We start from the raw sequence: 24,154 nt of genomic DNA, 5'->3' as shown, positions 1-24,154 counted from the left end.
AGCAGAATATAGGAAGATGACTTTTACGGTCAGCAAAAACCCTATCAAAATTTCCACGCTGAATATTCAAGAACCCCCGAACCGTCTAACGGCACGAGGGGAGAATATCAGCCCCCTAGAGCTTCCAGCAATATCAGGAATCACATTTAGTACAAGCTGGACAAAAATAAGAGCAATGCAAATAACCAAAAAATAAGGAAGCAGGACCTAGCCTATTTTGCAAAGAACCAGGACCAGCAGACAGGAGCAAACAGAAAGGAACTGATTACAACGATGCCAGGCACCAGACTGAGAATCCAGGGAGTTAAAATAGCAACACCCCTGGACTAACGAACCAGGTGGGTACCAAGCTGAGGAAAGAAAATCAAAGTGTCATGTCGCTAGTGACCACAAGAGGGAGCCAAAAAGTTCAATTCACAACAGATACGCCACTGTGTCTTGCACTGAGGAGAGGCTTACTTCGGGCCACTCTGCCATAAAGGCCCACCGGTGGAGGGCTGCAGTGATCTTGGGGTTCTTCTTTACCTCTCTCCAAGGCTCTTCTCCCACGATTGCTCAGTTGGGCTGGGCGGCCAGGTCTAGGTAGACTTCTGGTGGTCCCAAACTTTTTCCATTTAAGGATTATGGAGGCCACTGTGTTCTCAGGAACCTCGAGTGCTGCAGAAATTCTTTTGTAACCTTGGCCAGATCTGTGCCTTGCCACAATTCTGTCTCTGAGCTCCTTGGCCAGTTCCTTTGACCTCATGATTCTCATTTGGTCTGACATGCACTGTGTGCTGTGAGGTCTTATATAGACAGGTGTGCTCCTTTCCAAATCAAGTCCTATCAGTTTAATTAAACACAGCTGGACTCCAATGAAGGAGTAGAACCATCTCAAGGAGGATCACAAGGAAATGGACAGCATGTGACTTAAATATGAGTGTCTGAGCAAAGGGTCTGAATACTTATGACCATGTGATATTTCAGTTTTTCTTTTTTGATAAATCTTCAAAAATGTCTACATTTCTGTTTTTATTTTCAGTCAAGATGGGGTGCAGAGTGTACATTAATGAGAAAAAAAAATGAACTTTTTTGAATTTACCAAATGGCTGCAATGAAACAAACAGTGAAAAATGTAAAGGGGTCCGAATACTTTCCGTATCCACTGTAAGACCATGGGCCCAATTCCTCAAAGCTTTTGCTCCAAAAAAGTGGAGTAAAAGCTTTGAAAAGTCGCAAATTTTAAAGCAGTTTGGAGTTGCGCCAAAGTGTTACAACTTTTGACACTTTCACAACAGTTTCTCCCAGCTCTGACATAATGGGTGGAGATGGAACAAGGACGTGGCACTGAGCGATGCCACAGCTTGTCTAATTCATGACAAAGTGTAGCATTCCCTATGCCAGAAATCTCATTACAGTACCTGACTGGTGTAATATTTCTGGCATAGCCCACGGAGGTGCACACTACTTGTGAGACGCTCCAGATTTGTGAAGACGTATGCACCTCTTCATGAATCAGTCGCGTCTGACTCCAGCACACCCCCTTTTCAAGATCGGTGTGAACAACTCCAGTCTTGATTAATCAGCCCGTAGGTTTATGTTATTGTAATAATAATTAATGTGGTAATATGGGGGTTGAGCGTAGGACAAGTGTGCAACAAAAGTATGACTGAATTAGGTGCTGCCTGCCTGAGAGAGCTGGTGTCAGTATACCTGGCAGAGTGGTTGGACGGCTGGTGAAGTCTGAGCTAAGGTCTGACAAGTGGGAAAAAAATCGACCCACTTTTCTGGATGAATCTCTGAAAGATTTTTATAGCCTTGTGACCCTATAGTGTATAAAGCCCTTTTGATTTACAGATAGTTGATCCCAGATCCTAGTCAAAAAGAGTGTTTTTCTAACCTGTCTTTACTGGTACAGACAAGAAATACTTGGAGTGTAAGGGTATGTGTCCACGTTCAGGATTGCATCAGGATTTGGTCAGGATTTTTCATCAGTTTTTGTAAGCCAAAACCAGGAGTGGAACAATTAGAGGAAAAGTATAACAGAAACATATGCACCACTTCTGCATTTATCACCCACTCCTGGTTTTGGCTTACAAATACTGATGAAAAATCCTGACCAAATTCTGATGCAATCCTGAACGTGGACACATACCCTAATATTACCCCCCCCCCCCCCCCTTGGTTTTTTTGCCAATGCTGTGGGGAGTTGGGGAGGTTTAGAGGATTACATTTTTTTTCCAAATAAATTAATAAAAATGTGTCCATTTGAGGTGCATTGAAAAGTAGCGCTACTATACATTTTAATACGTCACCCCCTGAGAATTATGTTGTAAAAACCTATACGTGCGGCGATAAAGTATGTAGGGTAGCAGTTTTTTTTCCTGTACATAGGTGTCTCAGTATGGTTTTTAGTTCCTCCTGGCAGCTGTATGTCGGATACTTCTGGTGATCAGTTTGTCAGGGTTGGGGGAATATTTGGATATGCTTCAACGAACAGGTGAACTCAACCTTCCAGAAAAGAGAAGAGAAACTAAACATTTACAGACCCTTATCTCTGTAATGGGTTTTCTTCTTACAAGAGGATTTACACAGCAATGCAATTTCGCGTCTCCGGAAATCAATAGGTCCTGATTCCGAATAATTTGTGAAATTTTACTTGACATTCTGTAAAAAAAAAAAAAAATAATACTAATTCTAATTTCTTTTTTATTTATTTCTTATTGTCTAAGGTTTTTGGCTTAGATATACAATAGGAGTCCTATAAAAAATGTAATTTAATACAGAGTTTTTTTAGGAGTTCGGGTTTTCAAGAAGAAACCGCTTTAGTAGACCAATATTTTGACCTACGTTCACATGCAGCATTTTTATGCATATTTCTATACATAAGCTGCTTTTTACAGTACCAGTAAAACCTATGAGATTTCAGAAATCTCATGCACATTATTTTTTTCTGACTGAATTTGAGAACTGCGGCGTTCTTCAAATGTGCAGCTTGTCAATTCTTTCAGCGGATTTTCACTGATAGAAAGCAACAGGAAAATGAAAAAAAAACAATGCAAAAAAAATACAATTTTTTATGGTGTTTTTCGGGAATAAAAACAGCTTTATTAAACATGTACTGGAAACAAAGCACACGTAATCCGCATCCAAAAAATGCTGCAAAAAAACATACAAAACATCATAAAAACGCTGAAAAAATGAGTGTTTTGAGGACAGCGATTTTATTGCCAAGACCAGAGGTGTCAAACTGCATTCCTCGAGGGCCGCCAACAGGTCATGTTTTCAGGATTTCCTTGTATTGCACAGGTGATCATTTAATCACCTGCACAGAATGATTCCAGCACCTTGTGGAATGCTAAAGAAATCCTGAAAACATGACCTGTTGGCGGCCCTCGAGGAATGCAGTTTGACACCTCTGGCCAAGACAGTAGGTTTTGGCTGCAGATAAAAACACAGCAAAAACAAGGCGTGTAAACTTAGCTTTTTTAGGAGTTTTTGGAGGATATTTTCATTTTCTGAAGCGGTTTTGAAGTGTCTTGGAAAACCTAAAGCCTAATTTAAAAAGGTTTCCTTCAGGATCCTCTTAAAAAAAGTGACTTATGGGGTATGTGCACACAAAGACACTGGTGGAACCTCCAAGGTTTTCCTGGCTAAAGCCCATTAGGAAATAGCATTTGTTTTCCTGAATTGGCTTTGCTGAATTTTGAATGAAGAGGATCTACACCAAAAAAACTCAGTGTGAACATTGCCTAATGAGCTCAAAAACATGTTTGTTTTTATTAAATCTTAATAGATACGAAAGTGTAAACTGATTTGTTTCTCACTTTTTCCATTTCACATGTTCACACATGTTCTATTTCTATGTTCACATAATGAGCTTTAGTGAGTTTTTGAGGTTCCAGATTTTCTGCACCATTTCTGCACCCATTAAATTAAATAGGTTATTTGCATTCTTTCAAAAAAATCCAGGTTAAAAAATTACCAAAAACTCATCATTTTAATTACAATTAGAGTATACTGTAGCGAAATTTTAACATGGAATATGGATTGTCGCATTCTTTATTGAATCCACCCACAGATAATAATAATCTTTATTTTTATATAGCGCTAACATATTCCGCAGCGCTTTGCAGTTTGCACACATTATCTCACCTATCAAATATTTTTTATGGGAAATCCATGCTGTTCATGCAGCACATATTTCTGCTGCGTAAGATCTGTGTTATAAAAAACAATATTAGGTGACAAATAAAATAGGGTTAATTGGGAGACCACTGATATAGATTTTGTTTTGGGTCCAGTGGATTTAAATTCCACCTCTAAGGGTCCCTTTCCACTTGCGAGAAAAAAAACTGGACCGAAAAAACGGATGTAATGTATGCGATTGTCATGCGAGTGCAATCGCATAATCCGTTTTTTTGTAATCGCATCATCCGTATGACATCCGTATTACTGTCCGATTTTTACATACTGGTGTCCTTTGAAAAGCCGGCAAATCAGTGCTGTGTACAGTAAAATCACACTGACAGGTTAGAATAGAGTAGATATATACACATAGAATAGGTATATATACATATATATATGTCAGTGAGACACCTATATATGTATTTTTATATTTAATGCAGCGCTAGATAGCATAAAAGCCGCTAATTCAATTGCCGGCTTTTGCTCTCTCCTTCACAAACCCGACAGGATATGAGACATGGTTTACATACAGTAAACCATCTCATATCCCTTCTTTTTTTACATATTCCTCTTCACTAATGTAAGAAGTGTCTGTGTGTCAAATTTGGGGGCTCTAGCTATTAAATTAAAGTGTTAAATCGTGGAAAAAATTGGCGTGGGCTCCCGTGCAATTTTCTCCGCCAGAGTGGGAAAGCCAGTGACTGAGGGCAGATATTAATAGCCTAGAGGGGGTCCATGGTTATTGCCCCCCCCCGGCTACAAACATCTGCCCCCAGCCACCCCAGAAAAGGCACATCTGGAAGATGCGCCTATTCTGGCACTTGGCCATTCTCTTCCCATTCCCGTGTAGCGGTGGATATGGGGTAATGAAGGGTTAATGTCACCTTGCTATTGTAAGGTGACATTAAGCCAGATTAATAATGGAGAGGCGTCAATTATAATACCTATCCATTATTAATCAAATAGTATGAAATGGTTAATAAAACACACACACACATTATTATTAGTCCTTTAATGAAATAAAGACAGAGGGTGTTGTAATATTTTATTATACTGGTAATCCACCTGAAGACCCTTGTTCTGTAACAAAGTTAAAAAAACAAACAACAATATTCCATACCTTCCGTCGTTATGTCCCACGATGTAAATCCATCTGAAGGGGTTAAATCATTTTACAGCCAGGAGCTGTGCTAATGCACTCGCTCGTGCCTGTAAAACCCCGGGTACTGAATGTGCAGCGCCCCAGAGTCCTGGTCGTTGCAGTAGCATGGTTCAGCCACTAAGGGGGGCCATGCTGCGTTCGATGGCACGGAAGGAGTTCTCTGAGCAGGTATCACAGTCACCAAGACATTTCACAGCTGGGCCTCCGGGGGGAGCTAAGGGTGCTATTCATTAGGCCACTCCCCACCATAGTGGGTAAACTGGGGGTCAGGCAGGAAGTTAGAGAGAACGCTGACGGGATTGAACGGAGCAACACCTGGTGGCAGAGGGTGTTGTGAAGGGAGAGACTGTAGGGTCTCTGCCAGGGGTGGGATCCTGGCAGAGGCTTGGCATGGAAAGAACGTAAAGGGACCGTGCCTGCTCAGCATAGCGGCGGTGCCCAAGGAAGGACTAAGAAGCGAGATAGATTGTGCTGAGTGAGAAACGAAATCAAGCGAAAGGAGATACCAGTGAGGGTTGTGCTGAAAGAGGCAGCACCTTACTGAGGCGCACTACCGGTGGCCGGAACGCCGAGGAGGTAAAGAGTTTCAAGCCATACCTCAGACCTACGGCAGGGCAGTTAGCTTGAGGCGGACTGTCTCACGCATCACCCAGGAAGGCAAAGGGGGGTACCAACAGGAGAGGGGCGCAGATAGAGTCCCGGAAGATCTCCGAGCCTCCCCGTCATACGGGTGCGTTCCTACCATAGTATCTGGAGGGACGAGAAAGATCATTGCGAATTAAGTTGTTGTGAGGGAACACGAGAAACAGACACAACAGTTGTGGGGTACTTTCCGTAAGCACAGCAGGGAAGGACTGCAACACATAGCGCTAGAAGGAAGGCACCGATTTCCACCTGCAAGGAGAGCTCTGGAAGTGCCATTGGACCGGCCGGACTTGCGCAGCCTGGTGAGCCGTATTCCGGACTGAGGACCCAGAGAGCTTCAGTAAAGAGGTAAAGAGACTGCAACCTGGTGTCCTCGTTATTTACCGCGACCTGCACCCCACAACTGCACCGCTACAACATCACTTATTGCACCGGACGTCCCCCACTGACAGACAGGGCCACGGACCGGGTCTAGCCACCGTGACAACCCCAGGACTGAGACCTAGAGGCCCGGCTCCGGGTACCCCTCGGCCCTGCGGCGGTGTGGGGGCGCTCCAATTTGGCGTCACGAACAGGATCTACTTAAGCCTGAAGAATCAGGTCATGTGTGCCTAGAGACTGTGATTTACTGTACTTTATTGCAAGATTGTGCTGCGCCATTGGCCGCCAGAAGTTCCCGCCAAAAGGCGCCGCCATTGCTACACCCCAGGAGAAGGAGGGTGTGTTATGGGCGGAGACTCCCAGTGTGGCGCGAGAAATGGCTACCGCCCCCTGCACTTCTGGCTGCAAAGAGATGACCTGCCCCAAAACAGAAGACAACCCCCTGAGATGCAACGGCGGGAAGCCCGACCTCGGAGAAATGGCGGAGTTAGGTGCATGCACTGCCGGCGACTATCAGGCGGCGATGACGAGCAGCAAGTGCCTGAGCAAGGAAGAAGCGATCCCGGCCTACCATCCTTCACCAGCGACGGACCGGGAGCCTGTGAAGCTGACAGCGGAATTACCTCCACCAATCCCGACCTCGGAGTTGGAGGAGGAGGAACCACAGCAAGCGGAACCGAATCCGAGAATCCCATTGGAGGAGCCACGGTCCGGGCTGCAGCCGACTCCAGCGCCCTTGTCGGTGGACCGGATCGACCACGGTGGGACCACACTAGGCGCAGGTACGAAAGGCGCCCCTGCCCCCGCACTCGATCCCGCTCCCGCGACCGATTTCCCCCGCAACAGTAACCCTTCCTTCACAATTGACCGGGCGATCCTCACCCCTGGCGCGATGGGGAAACTGTTACCACCATTACCCACCAAGTGGGGGGAACCCATAGAGATGGACCCGGGAGGAGTGATGTTTCGATGGGATACCCCCTGGGTCGAGCAGGACGGGGTTCCAGTGGATGGTCTCACTATTGCGGTGTCTACCTGGGAACAGTACAAACAATGCATACTCCAACACTGGAAGCAGCGCGAAGAAGTTGAAAAACAGGAGATGCAAAGTAAGAAGTTTATATATGGTGGAAAGGACGCAGTAAGACGAGGAATTGTATCGGCCTTCTACCCCAAGAAAGGGTGGGGCTCCATTTGGGAATCAGGTTTACCTACTGGCATCTTCGTTGCTGGCTACGACGTGGACACCCCCTGCTGTGATCGGGAGGGCGAGCCGCTACGGGAGGGAGATCAAGTGACGTACACCCGCCACCAGAATGCGCAAGGATGGCGTGCCCGGAAGGTGCGGCGATGTGAGCCTGAGAGAGTCTCACCTGTGGCCCCAATTACGGGTGATCCAGAATTGCCGGATCTCGTTACTATCTCCACGGTGCGCTTTGTAGTAGCTCCCGAGCTTGCCCGCCGGGTTAGTCTTCAAATCCAGACGCCGAGTGACCTGGTGGCCCCTGTGGAGCTTGCCGCTGGAATCCGTGTCACAGTGACCGGGGTCCAGGAACCAAAGCCACCGGAAGGAGAATAAACCTCGATATCATGAAAATGTAAATAGTTAACTGTTCATTCCTTTAACTGTTCCTGTTTGCTGCTAAACCCGTCTAGGGTTAAAGGTGACCCCTTTGTTGACCCGGGGTCACTGTTGTTTTCCTGAAGTTTATACAGTTTTAAAAAAAGAGAACTGCAGAAATCATGAACTGCGCATGATTCAAACTTTCCCTTGTAAATAGTTTGCACTTTCTTAAAGGTGCTCCCTACTGGTTTTAGTCAAAAGACACTTTGCGAAGAAACCGTTCCTACTGGTCCTAGTTAAAGACACTTTGTGAAGATACCGGACCGGAACTTTGCATGAGACTGGTAGGCTGAGAAGACGAGCTACCTCAGAGAGACCTGGTCCCCTCTTAAAGGGGATGTGAAGAATTGTACTTGAAAGCGATACTGTTACAGAATAGTAATGTGGTAATGATGCCTTGAAAAGAAAATGTAACTGTTTTACATGCCGAGTTATATGTGTTGAATTTGTTAAAATGTGAAATTTGAATAATGTTTTGAAGACAGGAAGGATGCAGAGAGCCCGTAGGGATAGAAGTGGAGGTCTGCATAGTTGAAAGTAAGAGAAGTAATAATGAGGGTGAGGATAGAAGGTAAACCCTGCGTCCCCATTGAAAAGTTACTTTGTTGCTAAGGACAGAGAGTGAACCCGTAGGGGTTAGAGAGTGAGTCCTTAAAGGGGCCGAGTAGAGCTGGCTCAGAGTTCTTCAACCGAAAGGAATGTTATGTCTATACTGTGTATAGTAGCGAAAGGCAGTAGGCCCTGGCTGAACAGGGCGGTCCTGTAGAAGAAAGGAGAGGCAGTAGGTCTGGTGCCGTAGGGACAGGCGGTCCTGCAGGTTCACAAGAAGGAGAATGTAAAGTTGAAATGCCTTATAATGTGATTATAGGAAGGCCTTTGATAGACTAAGAGTGTGAGTTTCTTAAAGGCAATGTTAAGTTATTATTTCAAAAATTGCACTAAATAGAATACCCGGTTGGGTAACAGAAGTTATTTATACTCTGTAAATTATAAGGTTAATTATGTTTGTAACGTTACAAGTGTCCTCACCTCCCATAAAGGGAAGCCTACTTAAGTATACTTATTGTTATTTGCACTCAACAAAATTGTATGTCTTTTTGCTAACCTGTATTGTTGTTTTTCTTCCCAGTCCCGGAGTACTGTGTTTAACCAGGGGGGAGTGCAGCGCCCCAGAGTCCTGGTCGTTGCAGTAGCATGGTTCAGCCACTAAGGGGGGCCATGCTGCGTTCGATGGCACGGAAGGAGTTCTCTGAGCAGGTATCACAGTCACCAAGACATTTCACAGCTGGGCCTCCGGGGGGAGCTAAGGGTGCTATTCATTAGGCCACTCCCCACCATAGTGGGTAAACTGGGGGTCAGGCAGGAAGTTAGAGAGAACGCTGACGGGATTGAACGGAGCAACACCTGGTGGCAGAGGGTGTTGTGAAGGGAGAGACTGTAGGGTCTCTGCCAGGGGTGGGATCCTGGCAGAGGCTTGGCATGGAAAGAACGTAAAGGGACCGTGCCTGCTCAGCATAGCGGCGGTGCCCAAGGAAGGACTAAGAAGCGAGATAGATTGTGCTGAGTGAGAAACGAAATCAAGCGAAAGGAGATACCAGTGAGGGTTGTGCTGAAAGAGGCAGCACCTTACTGAGGCGCACTACCGGTGGCCGGAACGCCGAGGAGGTAAAGAGTTTCAAGCCATACCTCAGACCTACGGCAGGGCAGTTAGCTTGAGGCGGACTGTCTCACGCATCACCCAGGAAGGCAAAGGGGGGTACCAACAGGAGAGGGGCGCAGATAGAGTCCCGGAAGATCTCCGAGCCTCCCCGTCATACGGGTGCGTTCCTACCATAGTATCTGGAGGGACGAGAAAGATCATTGCGAATTAAGTTGTTGTGAGGGAACACGAGAAACAGACACAACAGTTGTGGGGTACTTTCCGTAAGCACAGCAGGGAAGGACTGCAACACATAGCGCTAGAAGGAAGGCACCGATTTCCACCTGCAAGGAGAGCTCTGGAAGTGCCATTGGACCGGCCGGACTTGCGCAGCCTGGTGAGCCGTATTCCGGACTGAGGACCCAGAGAGCTTCAGTAAAGAGGTAAAGAGACTGCAACCTGGTGTCCTCGTTATTTACCGCGACCTGCACCCCACAACTGCACCGCTACAACATCACTTATTGCACCGGACGTCCCCCACTGACAGACAGGGCCACGGACCGGGTCTAGCCACCGTGACAACCCCAGGACTGAGACCTAGAGGCCCGGCTCCGGGTACCCCTCGGCCCTGCGGCGGTGTGGGGGCGCTCCAATTGGAAAGCAGGGGATTGTCCTGTACTTACCTTGAGCTGCAGTGATGCGCCCTCTGCTGGATGTCCTCATATGAACTCGAGCCTGGTAAAAGTTCCCACGCTCGAGTTCATATGAGGACATCCAGCAGAGGGCGCCTCACTGCAACTCAAGGTAACTACAGGTCACCCTGCATTTCATTCATTCGCCGGGGTTTTACACACAGAAGCACAATTGCATTAGCAAAGCTCTTGGGTGTAAAATGATTTAACCCCTTCAGATGGATTTACATTTACATCGTGGGACGTGACTGATCATCGGAAGGTATGGGATATTGTTTATTTTTTATTTTTTCTTTGTTAGAGAACGAGGGTCTTCAGCTGGATTAAGAGTATAATAAAATATTACAACACCCTGTGTCTTTATTTCATTAAAGGACTTTGTAATAATGTGTGTGTGTTTTATTAACCATTTCGTACTATTGGATTAATAATGGATAGGTGTCAGAATTGACGCCTCTCCATTATTAATCTGGCTTAATGTCACCTTACAATAGCAAGGTGACATTAACCCTTCATTACCCCATATCCTACCGCTCCACGGGAGTGGGAAGAGAGTGGCCAAGTGCCAGAATAGGTGCATCTTCCAGATGTGCCTTTTCTGGGGTGGCTGGGGGCAGATGTTTGTAGCCAGGGGGGGCCAATAAACCCACGGAAACACGGGGAGAACATACAAACTCCTTGTGGATGTTGTCCTTGGTGGGATTTGAACCCAGGACCCCAGCGCTGCAAGACTGCAGTGCTAATCACCGAGCCACAGTGCTGTCCTCATCTAAGTATTCATGTCGCTCATCTTATACAGTATATACATGTTAAAACCTGAATTGAACCTGAAGGGAACTGAAGGTAACTGGCCAGTCACTGCAAACAATGTTTCTGTTTGTTGTCACTTTTACCCCTATAATCTTTCACTTTCTGCTACCTCCCCCAATCCCCACACCAAGTAAGGAACTGGTCATCTCCTCTTCAGTCCTCCCCATCCATCTCACCTCCTCCTCAGAACTGTTCCTTAACATACAATCCTCTGTCTCAAAGCACAGGCAGCCCCCTCATGCCCTCTCCTGCTCCCACCTGCTAACACTATCTCTGCTCCTTCTCACTGCTGGTGATATCTCTCCAAATCCTGGTCCTCCTCACCACATTCCCACAGTCATTTCTACCTCCCATCCACGCTCCATCACAAACTTCCGTAACCTCTCTAACCTTATACCCATTCGCCCAGCCCCCGCTTCCCCAGTCCCACTAACAGGAGCTCTGTGGAACGCTCGCTCTGTCTGTAACAAGCTTTCCTACATCCATGATCTTTTTGTTACTACCAAACTTTCCTTCCTCGCCATCACCGAAACCTGGCTCACCCCTTCTGACAGCCTCTCCTGCTGCACTCTCTTACGGTGGCTTCCACCTTTCTCACACACCCCGCCCCAGCAGCAAGCATGGTGGAGGAGTTGGTTTTCTCCTGTCAGATAACTGCTCCTTCACCCCAATCCCACTGCCACCCTCTGTTACCCTCCCTTCCTTTGAGGTGCACTCTCTGCGCATCTACTCCCCCTCCAACCTCCAACTGGCTGTCATTTACCGCCCCCCAGGGCCAGCCACCATCTTCTTTGACCACTTCACCACCTGGCTACTTCATTTCCTTTCTGCAGACATCCCCACTATCATCATGGGCGATTTCAACATCCCCATTGACACTTCCCTCTCAGCTGCCACTAAACTTCTATCTCTCTCTTCCTCCTTCGGCCTCACTCAATGGTCTTCTGCAGCCACTCACAAAGATGGTCACACACTGGACCTCATCTTCACCCGCCTCTGCTCCCTATCTAACCTCTCTAACTCACCTCTTCCTCTCTCTGACCACAACCTTCTCACATTCTCATCTCTCTCCACTCCATGTCTAGAGTCCCCACCCCACAAACTTTCACACCCTCGCAGAAATCTTAAACATCTTGACCTACATTCATTCTCTGAATCCCTCCTCCCTCTCACAGACATAAGTTCCATACACAATGCGGATGATGCTGCCGCTCTATATAACACCACAATAGCTGTAGCTTTGGAATCTGCTGCCCCACTTACACATACCAAAGCTTGCAAAATCAACAGACAGCCCTGGCACACCAGCCTGACCAAAGAACTGAGGCGAGCTTCCAGGGCTGCTGAGCGCAGATGGAAAAGATCCCACTCCAACGACCACTTAATCGCATTCAAACAGTCCCTCACTACTTTCAAGACCGCACTCGCCACAGCTAAACAAACCTACTTCTCATCTCTCATATCCTCCCTGTCTCACAACCCTAAACAGTTATTCAACACCTTCAATTCTCTCCTCCGTCCCCCAGCACCTCCTCCCTCCTCGCTTATCTCTGCTGAAGACTTTGCCTCATTCTTCAAGCAGAAGATTGATAACATCAGAGACAGTTTTGGTCAACAAGCCCCAGAGCCCTTCCTCCCAACTTCCCTACCCTCCACCTCCAAAACCAACTACTCCACCATTACAGAGGATCAACTCGCCACTCTACTCTCAAGATCGCATCTCACCACCTGTGCACTTGACCCGCTCCCATCCCACCTCATCCCAAACCTCACCACAATCTTCATCCCAACCCTAACCCATCTCTTCAACCTATCACTAACAACTGGTGTTTTCCCCTCAAGCTTTAAACATGCCTCCATCACACCTATCCTCAAAAAGCCCTCTCTTGACCCATCCTCGGTATCTAGCTATCGCCCTATATCACTTCTCCCCTATGCCTCAAAACTACTGGAACAACACGTCTACCTTGAACTGTCCTCCCATCTCTCTTCTTGCTCCCTCTTTGACCGCTTACAATCTGGCTTCCGGTCACACCATTCCACTGAAACTGCGCTAACTAAGGTCACCAATGACCTCTTAACCGCCAAGAGCAAGCGACACTACTCTGTTCTCCTCCTCCTCGACCTGTCGGCTGCCTTTGACACAGTGGACCATTCCCTATTATTACAGACCCTCTCATCCCTTGGCATCACAGACTTGGCCCTATCCTGGATCTCATCATACCTAACAGACCGGACATTCAGCGTCTCCCACTCACACACCACCTCCTCACCTCGCCCCCTCTCTGTCGGAGTCCCACAAGGTTCAGTCCTTGGGCCCCTGCTCTTCTCCATTTACACCTTTGGCCTGGGACAGCTCATAGAATCTCATGGCTTTCAGTATCACCTCTATGCTGATGACACACAGATCTACATCTCTGGACCAGATATCACCTCCCTACTAATCAGAATCCCTCAATGTCTGTCCACTATTTCATCCTTCTTCTCCGCTAGATTTCTGAAACTTAACATGGACAAAACAGAATTCATCATCTTTCCCCCATCTCACGTGACCCCCCCAACGAACCTATCCATTACAGTAAATGGCTGCCCACTCTCCCCAGTCCCACAAGCTCGCTGCCTCGGGGTTATCCTTGACGCTGATCTCTCCTTCAAACCACATATCCAAGCCCTTTCCACTTCCTGCCGACTTCAACTCAAAAATATTGCACGAATCCGTTCATTCCTCAACCAAGAATCTGCAAAAACCCTAGTCCATGCCCTCATCATCTCTCGCCTTGACTACTGCAACCTCCTGCTCTGTGGCCTCCCCTCAAACACTCTCGCACCCCTCCAATCTATTCTAAACTCTGCTGCCCGACTAATCCACCTGTCCCCCCGCTATTCTCCGGCCTCTCCCCTCTGTCAATCCCTTCACTGGCTCCCCATTGCCCAGAGACTCCAGTACAAAACCCTAACCATGACGTACAAAGCCATCCACAACCTGTCTCCTCCTTACATCTGTGACCTCATCTCCCGGTACTTTCCTACACGCAACCTCCGATCCTCACAAGATCTCCTTCTCTACTCCCCTCTTATCTCCTCTTCCCACAATCGTATACAAGATTTCTCTCGCGTATCACCCCTACTCTGGAACCCTCTACCACAACACATCAGACTCTCGCCCACCATTGAAACCTTCAAAAAGAATCTGAAGACCCACCTCTTCCGACAAGCCTACAACCTGCAGTAACCACCGATCGACCAAACCGCTGCATGACCAGCTCTACCCTCACCTACTGTATCCTCACCCATCCCTTGTAGATTGTGAGCCTTCGCGGGCAGGGTCCTCTCTCCTACTGTACCAGTTATGACTTGTATTGTTCAAGATTATTGTACTTGTTTTTATTATGTATACCCCTCCTCACTTGTAAAGCGCCATGGAATAAATGGCGCTATAACAATTAATAATAATAATAATAATAATAATAATAATGTTAACATTTATCACGGATATCACTCGACCAATATTTCCACGTGGTTCAGTCACAAGACATCTGTCTAACCAGTAATAAGATTCTTCTGTATTAATAGATGTTGTTTTTTTCTATTTTTCAGCATGCGTACGAAGATTTCCATGTCTGTATGTTGACATCAAAACTGAAAAGGGAAAGCTTTGGTGGAACATTCGTAAGACCTGTTTCAAGATAGTTGAACACAACTGGTTTGAAACCTTTATCATCTTCATGATCCTGCTCAGTAGCGGAGCTTTGGTAACTACTAAGAGTTTTTTTTTTTTTTGCTTCCAAAAATCTGGCTGCTTTTGTACAAAAATATTTCCACAACTATTAACAGGCTACGTGTGGTATTGCCCTGTACTCCTATTCACTTCACTGGAGATGAGCTGCAATACCAGGCACAACCCATGGACAGAAGTGGCACTGTTTCTATAAGCCTGTACACACCATGTTTAGAGATTATATGGGAAATCATGGTAAAGAAAATCCTTTTATAAATACTAGCTATTTCATCAAATTAATAGAACTATAACCAAATTAAGGAGATTTACAGTTTATTTTCCTGTACCTGAAATCAGGTGGCTGCGAGTAACATTTTTTTCTTACAAATAGGTACAGAATTTTCTTTGTAGTAAATTCTTAAAAGTTAAAGACTTAAAGGGATGGTCTGAAACTAAAATGTATTTTAACCCTTAATCTATCTATTTAATATCATAATATAATATTGTTTTCTTATATATGTTTATTACAAATTCCCTATTGCTCCCTCACTACTCAATCTATCTGCTTTATTTTTATTTTTTTTACTACTTCCTGTGGGATGATGGTTTGTTTGAGCATCCTAGTGCATGCTGGAATATTCAAACGATTCATCATCAAGGGACAGAGGCTGCAGGCATTGCCGCAGCCTTTGTCCCCACCCTTAAACAATGCATCATTAGTGCTCTGTAGCTTGCATTCGTTGTCAATTCCAACAAATACTCAGTAGGATCTTGTTACTGTGCACTATTCTCAGTCCACAGTGACAGTGCACTCCCTCGCCGGTGAGTAGTGATGAGCCAGCAATAGAGTGCACTGTCAGTGCGCATTGTAAGAAGATTATCCGGTGAGCAAAGACCAGAGCCGCCTCCGCATTTGATGTCATTTGCAGGGGCAGCGCTGATCTCTGCTCATTCATTTTCTCCTTACAATGTGCACGAACAGTGTGTTCTGTTGCCGGCTCCTCACTTCTCATCAGATCACATACTATACATATGTGTGTATATATTTATATGATATTATTGTAATATTTTCATTTTCTTTTTACAGGCATTTGAGGATATCAATATTGAACAGAGAAAAGTTATTAAAATTATATTAGAATATGCTGATAAAGTCTTTTCCTACATATTTGTGCTTGAAATGTTGCTGAAGTGGGTGGCATATGGCTTCAAAGTTTATTTTACTAATGCTTGGTGTTGGTTGGATTTTCTCATTGTGGATGTAAGTATTTCAAAAGGAGGTATTATTACATTATTACAGTAGCAATGCTTACATTCTTGTCACGTTCCTCCAAAATTAACATTTATACCTCACTTATAGGTGTCTTTAATCAGCCTGACTGCCAACTGGTTGGGTTATTCAGAACTTGGTCCTATCAAGTCACTGAGAACATTGAGAGCCCTTAGGCCACTGAGAGCGTTGTCAAGATTTGAAGGCATGAGGGTAGATATTCCATCAATACTTCTAATATGTATTTTAGAACCACATGGGTACTTGTCATGGGATACAAATTCTGTTGATAAGATGGTTGTGACTAATGACTTCATTCATTCATTCAACCTTCTCTATGTCTTTAAGGTTGTAGTAAATGCCTTGCTGGGTGCCATTCCTTCCATCATGAACGTGCTGCTGGTTTGTTTAATCTTCTGGCTGATCTTCAGTATAATGGGTGTCAACCTGTTTGCTGGAAAATTTTATCGATGTATCAACACAACCACATCGGAACTCTTCGATATTTCCGTTGTGAACAATCGTTCAGATTGCATGGCTTTAAATTTCACCGAACAAGTGCGATGGGTTAATGTCAAAGTTAATTTTGACAATGTAGGTCTTGGATACTTGTCCCTATTACAAGTGGTAAGGAACTTATTATTATTTTCTTATGATAGGTGTCCATGGTATTATTAAAACTGTGTAGGACACAATAATATGTTCCTACAAGGCTGTAAGGTCTGTATTTTTACCAAAAACAGTTCAACTTTTACCATTGGGCTGTTTCTGGTATGGCAAAATTGAAATCAATAAGAGCGTATTCAGACGTCCATGTAAATTGGACCAGGATCTGACCACAATGCACAGATTTTCCACTGGTCTCCTGACCCGAGTGTAACAGCTGCATTAATTTTTATATATGTCACGTTTGGACAAGAGAGTCCATTGCGGTCCTATCTATGACCAATTTACATGGACGTCTGAATGCAGTCTAAGGATGAGCTGTTTATACCAGCCAACGGACAGGGGTAGTGGTGTTTCAGGGGAAAAAATATAAATGAACAAGCTATATATTGTCCCAAACAGGTACCAAATTGCTCACTATAGAAATAGTGTTGAAATCACTTCTCGGATATCTCTCTCATTTACATACATACTGTACAACTTTCACTTGACTTTTTTTTCTTAAGGGTTTTTTTTTCTCAAGGGTGTGCCTCTTCTCAGCCTATACAACCATAAACTTCTTTAAATAAAAAAAAATAATCAAATTTTTCATATTGGTTTGATCAAACTTTTTGTTACATAAACGGCGAAACCTGACCACCAAACTTGAGCTTTCTGAGCACCACTCCGCCCCTTCTTTCTAAAAAATAAAGAAATAAAGGGCCACGCTTGACAATTGACTGGGCCTAATGAGACAACCACAATACAACTGGTCCTTACTCCATTATGTTCCCTGATTAGCTGGATTGTTAGGAGGCGAAACACATTGGGACATTGATAGCAAGAGCTGATAGTAAGGCCAGGGTGAAAATCCAGAATTGTTTTTTGGAGTTTTTCTTCTCAAAGCGGGTGCTCCACTGTTTAGGGTATCATTACTAGTGGGCAACCATAGAGCACTGAGCAGCCAAGCGACTTTGGCATATTGTCTCACTACAAATAATGGTAGCGCATCTGTGTAGTTGGACTAGGTACTAAAGCAATAGTGCCTTTCTATTTTAACAATATACATCTCAATTAAAAACAGATTTGTCACCAGGTTTCACATTACAAACTGTATTCATTGTTTGATAAAACTTGGACCTAAGAAAGCTGGTAAATTTACTTTGAAAATCCATGTTAGAATGGCCGTATAATTCTGATATTAAAATGAGCATTTTATGAGTCCATGTGTATTCAGTCTTCACCTACTCATCCAATCTGACTCCCAGGTGCAGCTTGTACTGAGCAGTGTGAGATCTCCACAGCAAGAAGGAGTAGGGACACTGAAGGTCTGTCATTCAGGCTAAGTGTATGGAGGCTAAGTAAAAACTTTCAAAAAGGATTGTGCAGCCAGTCTAACACATCGTCCATCAGATCTAAAAGATCTGTTTAATAATGTATGCAGATTGTATTGTGAAATTTGGTGACAGATCCACTGTAACTTTTCAGTTACTCAACCTGTACTAATTCTGCCCATTTTATTGCCTTATGACACAAATAAAACATATAAAAGCACAAACCCTGTGGCCTGATTCATCAGATCTTCTACGCCAGAATTCTGATGTAAATAGCTTTGAGAAGTTGACTCTTAGTGAATTAGGAGCGTCTGATTCCAGCAAGCCCCGTCATCAAGACTGGCATGGAAATCACCGGGTTTGATGTATTGGGGTCTATATCTGCTGACTACAAGTTGTTTTTCTCTTGATATTGCGGTTTAACCCTGAACCAGAGAATGGAAGTGAGCTGCAATACCAAATGTGTCCTGTGGATAAGTGTGGGGCTGTTTTTTTGGAAGGAATCTGCCGTTTTCCAAATTTGATAGACCTTGTAAGTCTTATTTGAGCCAAACATTATTTTTTTTTGTTTCTCATGTATAGGCGACATTTAAAGGTTGGATGGATATCATGTATGCGGCCGTGGACTCGAGGAATGTAAGTAAATGTATTCTCTCTCTTGAAATAGGTTTATTAATTAGGCCGATGTCACACTACTGTAGAATACATGCCAGTTCTATGCGAGAAAACATTGCATAGCAATAGGACCAGTGTTAATCTATGGGGCTCACATCACCGTTTATTTTCTCGGGCGTATTCAGCGTGCGTGTAAAATGGCAGCATGCTGTGATTGTCACCGAGACTTGGCCGAGACTTGCCACTGCAAGCCTATGGGTGCGAGTGCTGTCCGATTTTTTTTATGCACCGGTGTCCTTTGAAAAGCCGGCAATTCATGTGCCGCATACAGTAAAATCACACTGACAGGTTAGAATAGAATAGATAGAATAGGTATATACACATAGAATCCATAAATATATTGATGTGACACACATACATATATATGTATATACTGTATATATTACATAGATAGAAGAAAAGCAATTCAAGTGCCATGTACTGTAAAATCACAGCAGGAGCCGACCGGATAAAAGAGATGAATTACATACAGTAAATACATATAGAATAGGCAGATATACAGATGTCTGTGACATATACATATACAGATGTCTGTGACATATACATATACAAATGTCTGTGACATATTAAATACATGTACAGTGTGTGTGCAGCTTACTGTAAATGTATTTAATTAATAAAAGGTTATTTTTCTGAAAAAAATTACGTGCAATTTTCGTTACCAGTAGAGGGCCGATGTTTATAGCCTGGGAAAGGGGTAATATCCACAGAGTTTCCTAGGCTATTAATATCAGCTCACAGCTGTATACTTAGCCTTTACTGGCTATCAAAATGGGGGACCCCCCAAAAAATGACGTATAATTAAAAAGCAGCAAAGGCTATGCAGACAGCTGCGGGCTGATATTTATAGCCTAGAAGGGGCCATGGATACTGGCACCCCCTGGCTAAAAACATCAGCTCTCAGCCGCCCCAGAAAAGGCGCATTTCTAAGATGCACCAATTCTGGCGCTTAGCCTCGCTCTTTCCACTTGTCCTGTAGCGGTGGCAAGTGGGGTGATAGTTGGGGGGGGTTGATATCACCGTAAGATGACATCAAGCTCTGAGGTTTGTAATGGAGAGGCGTCAATAAGACGCCCCCATTACTAACCCCATAGTCACATTGTAAGAAAACAGACACCCAGAAAAATTGAAAGAAAGACACAGACTCCTTTAATATTCTTAATTAAACCATATTTACGACCTCGCCTATTCCCCCAATGCCCTAATCATCTGCAAAAGAGGTAAAAAAACAAACAACAGTAATCCTCACCTTTCTGCAGAGATGCTTTTAATCCATTTGTCCTACGACGGGTCCAACTCTGCTACATCTAGATGGCAGGCTGCATGGTGCAAACATGCAGCCGGTCATCCAGCAGACACACTGAGCAGCGTGTGCTCAGTGTCTCTCTGTGAACTTCTATTGCCTGTCTGAGGGCACCGTGAGCATGAGAAAGTTCTCCTGCTCGCGGTGTATGTATTCCATGTGTATATATCTATTCTATCTATTCTATTCTAAACTGTACCTCTGTGATTTAACTGTACGCACACATGAATTGCCGCCTTTTATTCTATCTATCTATCTATCTATCTATCTATCTATCTATCTATCTATGTTTTGAAGAATATTTCCTTTGAAAATGATTGGTAAATGACAGAGAATTACTGTATGTAAAAGCTCATGTTAAAATCGCATTGCATACGGATAGCAATCGCAATGCACTCACATGTAAGTCGGATGCTATGTATGAAATATCGGATTGTACTCGCATGACACTTGCAGTACACTTGTGCAACTCTCAACAGGGAGACTGGGACTGATTTTTCATACGTTTATTGTGATCCAGCCTTAGTTTGAGTCTCTTACATCCCATATAGGACATTCTGACTTGGGTTGGGGGGTTAGGGTCTGGTGAAAAATGTGACCTGGGTGCGTCATTCGCTTATTTTGTATTGGCCAGCTTAATTAGACAGAGGGATGAGACATAAAATTGAGTCTCTTCCAGGGATGAAAGATGACCTAACCACATGTGGTAGATAAAAATAATGTCTAAAAAATAAAAATGTATACATAAATATTTTTTCTGTACACATATACATAAATGCAAATATAATATACCATATATGTTCATATATAGTCACTGTGATTTTTTTTCTTTCTGTTTTAAAGATTAAGGATCAACCTGTCTATGAAATCAACCTGTATATGTACTTGTACTTTGTGATATTCATCATATTTGGTGCCTTCTTCACATTAAATCTTTTCATTGGTGTCATCATAGACAATTTCAATCAGCAAAAGAAAAAGATAAGTATTTTAGAAGTGTAAAACTACCAACACGGTCTCATGGTGATTCATAATTCATAGCAAGCAGTGTATGACCAGTGGATAACAGTGTATTTAGACCAATTGTATCATAGGATTGCTTGTTTCTGATTACCTGCCTGTGCAAACATGGCAGCGATCAGCTGACGATACAGCAAAACGCTCGTTCGTTGGGTGATCAGATCATTTGAGCTGGCAAAAAAATCATTGTTATTTGCAGCACATCGCCCGATGTACAAAAGAGCTGTGTTGCCAATGATATGTCATTCTATGGGGGCAGAATGATCATATTAGCGATCGTTTTGTCCCCTTCATTGTTTGATGACCTGTGTAAACAGTCTAGTAAACAAGCACCGGATGACTGATAGCTGACTAGTGCTCTTTAATGTGCAACAATGGATCGAAATTAACAAGTCTAAGTCTACCATTAGTGCTCCTTCATACGTCAGTTTTTCTCATATGAGTGTTGTCTGTTTTTCTCACAGATTGCACTCATACCTATGATAGTCTATGGGGTATTTCATATATCCATTTTTTTTCTCTGACTGAGTAGTCTGCACAGAGGCACGGAAACTTGTCCAATATTGATCTGATTAAACTCGCCAAAGTCTGAAAAAATCAGACCACTTGGATGCCATCCGTTTGCTGTGTGATGAAACTCTGATGCCAAAAACTGGCACAGTGGACAATATCTGATAAAAATCAGGTCAAAAGCAGTGATGAAACTTGGACAATTTTTTGCATACAAAAAAACCACTGTTTTTTCAATGAGCCCTTAGTGTGAGTGTATGAAACTGCAAATAACGGACATGTCTTTCTCTTATACTTTGGAGGAAAAGATATCTTCATGACTGAGGAGCAGAAAAAATACTACAATGCCATGAAAAAACTGGGTTCAAAAAAGCCGGTGAAACCAATTCCTAGACCGGAGGTAAAATAGATCCTCACAGACACTCATTTTAATGAGGTGGAATCATTTGATTAGACAGATCCCAAACAAATAAGTTAATTAGAGATTTGGGGCTAAATGTGATCATTTTTTGTTACACATCCACAGTCCATTTATGTTATTCAATGACATGTGAGATACTCTGCCTTGGCTAATAGATGAGAATATAAATAAACTCCGATATTCCCAATTACGGGTTTATCTATTTAAGAACATATCTTTTAGTTAGAAGAGTGCTCTGAAAAAAACTTTATGGGGGGACCACAAAATGTACAGAGAAATATTATGATCGGCGTTAAACCTGTGGTTTTTCTCCTTCATTCTGAGCCACGGTAGATGATGGCAAATCCCACCCTAATTGCAATCACTTAATATTATGGGTTATCCCCTTTAGAGGTTGCTGCTGGTGATCCCTGCACCTTTTTGATAATAGACCTTTGATAGCATGAGTTCCACCACTACGTTAACTACTTTGTATAATCATTGTATATTATGCCATTTATTCCACTTCTTTGTATGTAATAAACAACACATAGGAAACGGGACAAGCAATGTTCCAGTAGAAAGTATGTTTTTTGTTTTTACTGCTGACTGATTTCCTTTACTTTTTTTATACCTTTTTTGCCATGGCATGGTTGTACACGATAAAGAATCCGATCCAAGGAGTTGTCTTTGATTTTATCTCCAAGCAAGCGTTCGACATCTTTATTATGATCTTGATTTGCCTTAACATGATTACAATGATGATTGAGACAGATGACCAAAGTGATGAGAAAGTAAATATTCTCTTCAAAATCAACCTTGTGTTCATCGTCATCTTCACTACAGAGTGCTTCCTCAAAATGTTTGCTCTGAGGTATTACTTCTTCACGGTTGGATGGAATATTTTTGACTTTGTGGTGGTCATCATTTCTATAGCTGGTAAGTGTCAATACGTAAATTATAATTCTACAAACTCAGAGTCCAAGAAGAGCACTGAGCAGCACACAACCCAATGGAATTTCTGTGTTGTTTAAATCCCTGTGTCGAGTACTGTCCTTGTATTACATTTTCTTGGCTTTACCCAAAGGAAAAAGCTCAGAATGGGTAAAAAAGCAACACGTCACTGATTCCATCCCATGCATCTTTTGTTCCAGTACCGCCTGTTCCCCTACCGGCCTTTACTTCCTGCTGCAGCAATGACATCCTGTGCAGAATTGAAGCGGTTCTCCTTGTGCTGCTGGCAGAATCCCACGAAAGGACTCAAGAGATGAAGAAGATTAAGATACAATATTTATTGGACGGTTATAATGTCTGCACATTTCGAAGTTACCCAACTTCTTCTTCAGGACATAGTCAAAGGAAGAAGAACTTGGATAACTTTGAAAAGTGTAGACATTATAACCGTCCAATAAATATTGCACAACGAATAAAGCCTCCTTAGGCTACTTTCACACTAGCGTTAACTGCATTACGTCGCAAATCCGTTTTTTTGCCGAAAAAACAGATGCGTCAAAAAAGTGAAAAACGGTGACAAACGTATGCCACGCATCCAGCATTTCGACGGATCCGTCGCAAATCCGCTAAACGTTTCCGTCGAAAATACTGGATGCGTTGCATACGTTGCATACGTTTTACCATCCGTTTTTCCGACGGATCCGTTTTTATAATGGGAGGCTCCCAAATTTGATTGGCTACTGGAAAATTTGAAAAACTATATAGTTACTGTTTTTACAGCCCATCTTTGAGGGTTTTAGTTTTGTGGCAGCGATGGAAGGTGTTCTTGGGAGCATTGCTAGTTTGGTTACCGACGTTATCTTTGAGACGAATCGCCTGGATATCATAGTGCGGGAGAAGGAGGCGGCAGCGGAAAGGCGTAGGATGCTTCTGCAGGAACGGAGACGGAGACGACTGTGGATTCATCCGATTAATCAACTACGGATGACCCGGGGTGTCCAGTCCACTCTGTACCTGGAGTTGCGGCACAATCCACACAAATTCCACAACTACGTGCGGATGAGGATGGAACATTTTGATTTTTTGCTTGTAAAAATGGAGGATGTCATCCGAAGACAGGACACAAGGATGAGGCTTGCCATCACACCGGCGGAGCGGCTGATGGTGACCCTGCGGTAAGCCTCTTTTTTTTTTTTTCATTGGTC

General features: G+C 43.8%; 1 protein-coding gene across 2 annotated transcripts in view; it reads left to right on the top strand.

Annotated features, from left to right (window-relative positions):
• The window catches only part of SCN4A (sodium voltage-gated channel alpha subunit 4), a 137,847-nt gene that overhangs the window by 104,301 nt on the left and 9,392 nt on the right, over positions 1–24,154 (top strand). For both annotated transcript variants that reach the window (XM_077252706.1, XM_077252705.1), the window contains 8 exons: positions 14,718–14,872; positions 15,926–16,099; positions 16,199–16,321; positions 16,457–16,735; positions 18,670–18,723; positions 20,909–21,046; positions 21,891–21,995; positions 22,664–22,934. In XM_077252706.1, coding sequence (XP_077108821.1) covers positions 14,718–14,872; positions 15,926–16,099; positions 16,199–16,321; positions 16,457–16,735; positions 18,670–18,723; positions 20,909–21,046; positions 21,891–21,995; positions 22,664–22,934 — 1,299 coding nt within the window. The remainder of the gene's footprint in view (positions 1–14,717; positions 14,873–15,925; positions 16,100–16,198; positions 16,322–16,456; positions 16,736–18,669; positions 18,724–20,908; positions 21,047–21,890; positions 21,996–22,663; positions 22,935–24,154) is intronic.

This window comes from Ranitomeya variabilis, chromosome 4 (assembly GCF_051348905.1).
Source record: "Ranitomeya variabilis isolate aRanVar5 chromosome 4, aRanVar5.hap1, whole genome shotgun sequence".
In the NCBI taxonomy this organism is placed as follows: domain Eukaryota; kingdom Metazoa; phylum Chordata; class Amphibia; order Anura; family Dendrobatidae; genus Ranitomeya; species Ranitomeya variabilis.
Note: the sequence above shows the minus strand (reverse complement) of the source record. Positions and strands in the feature narration are given on the sequence as shown.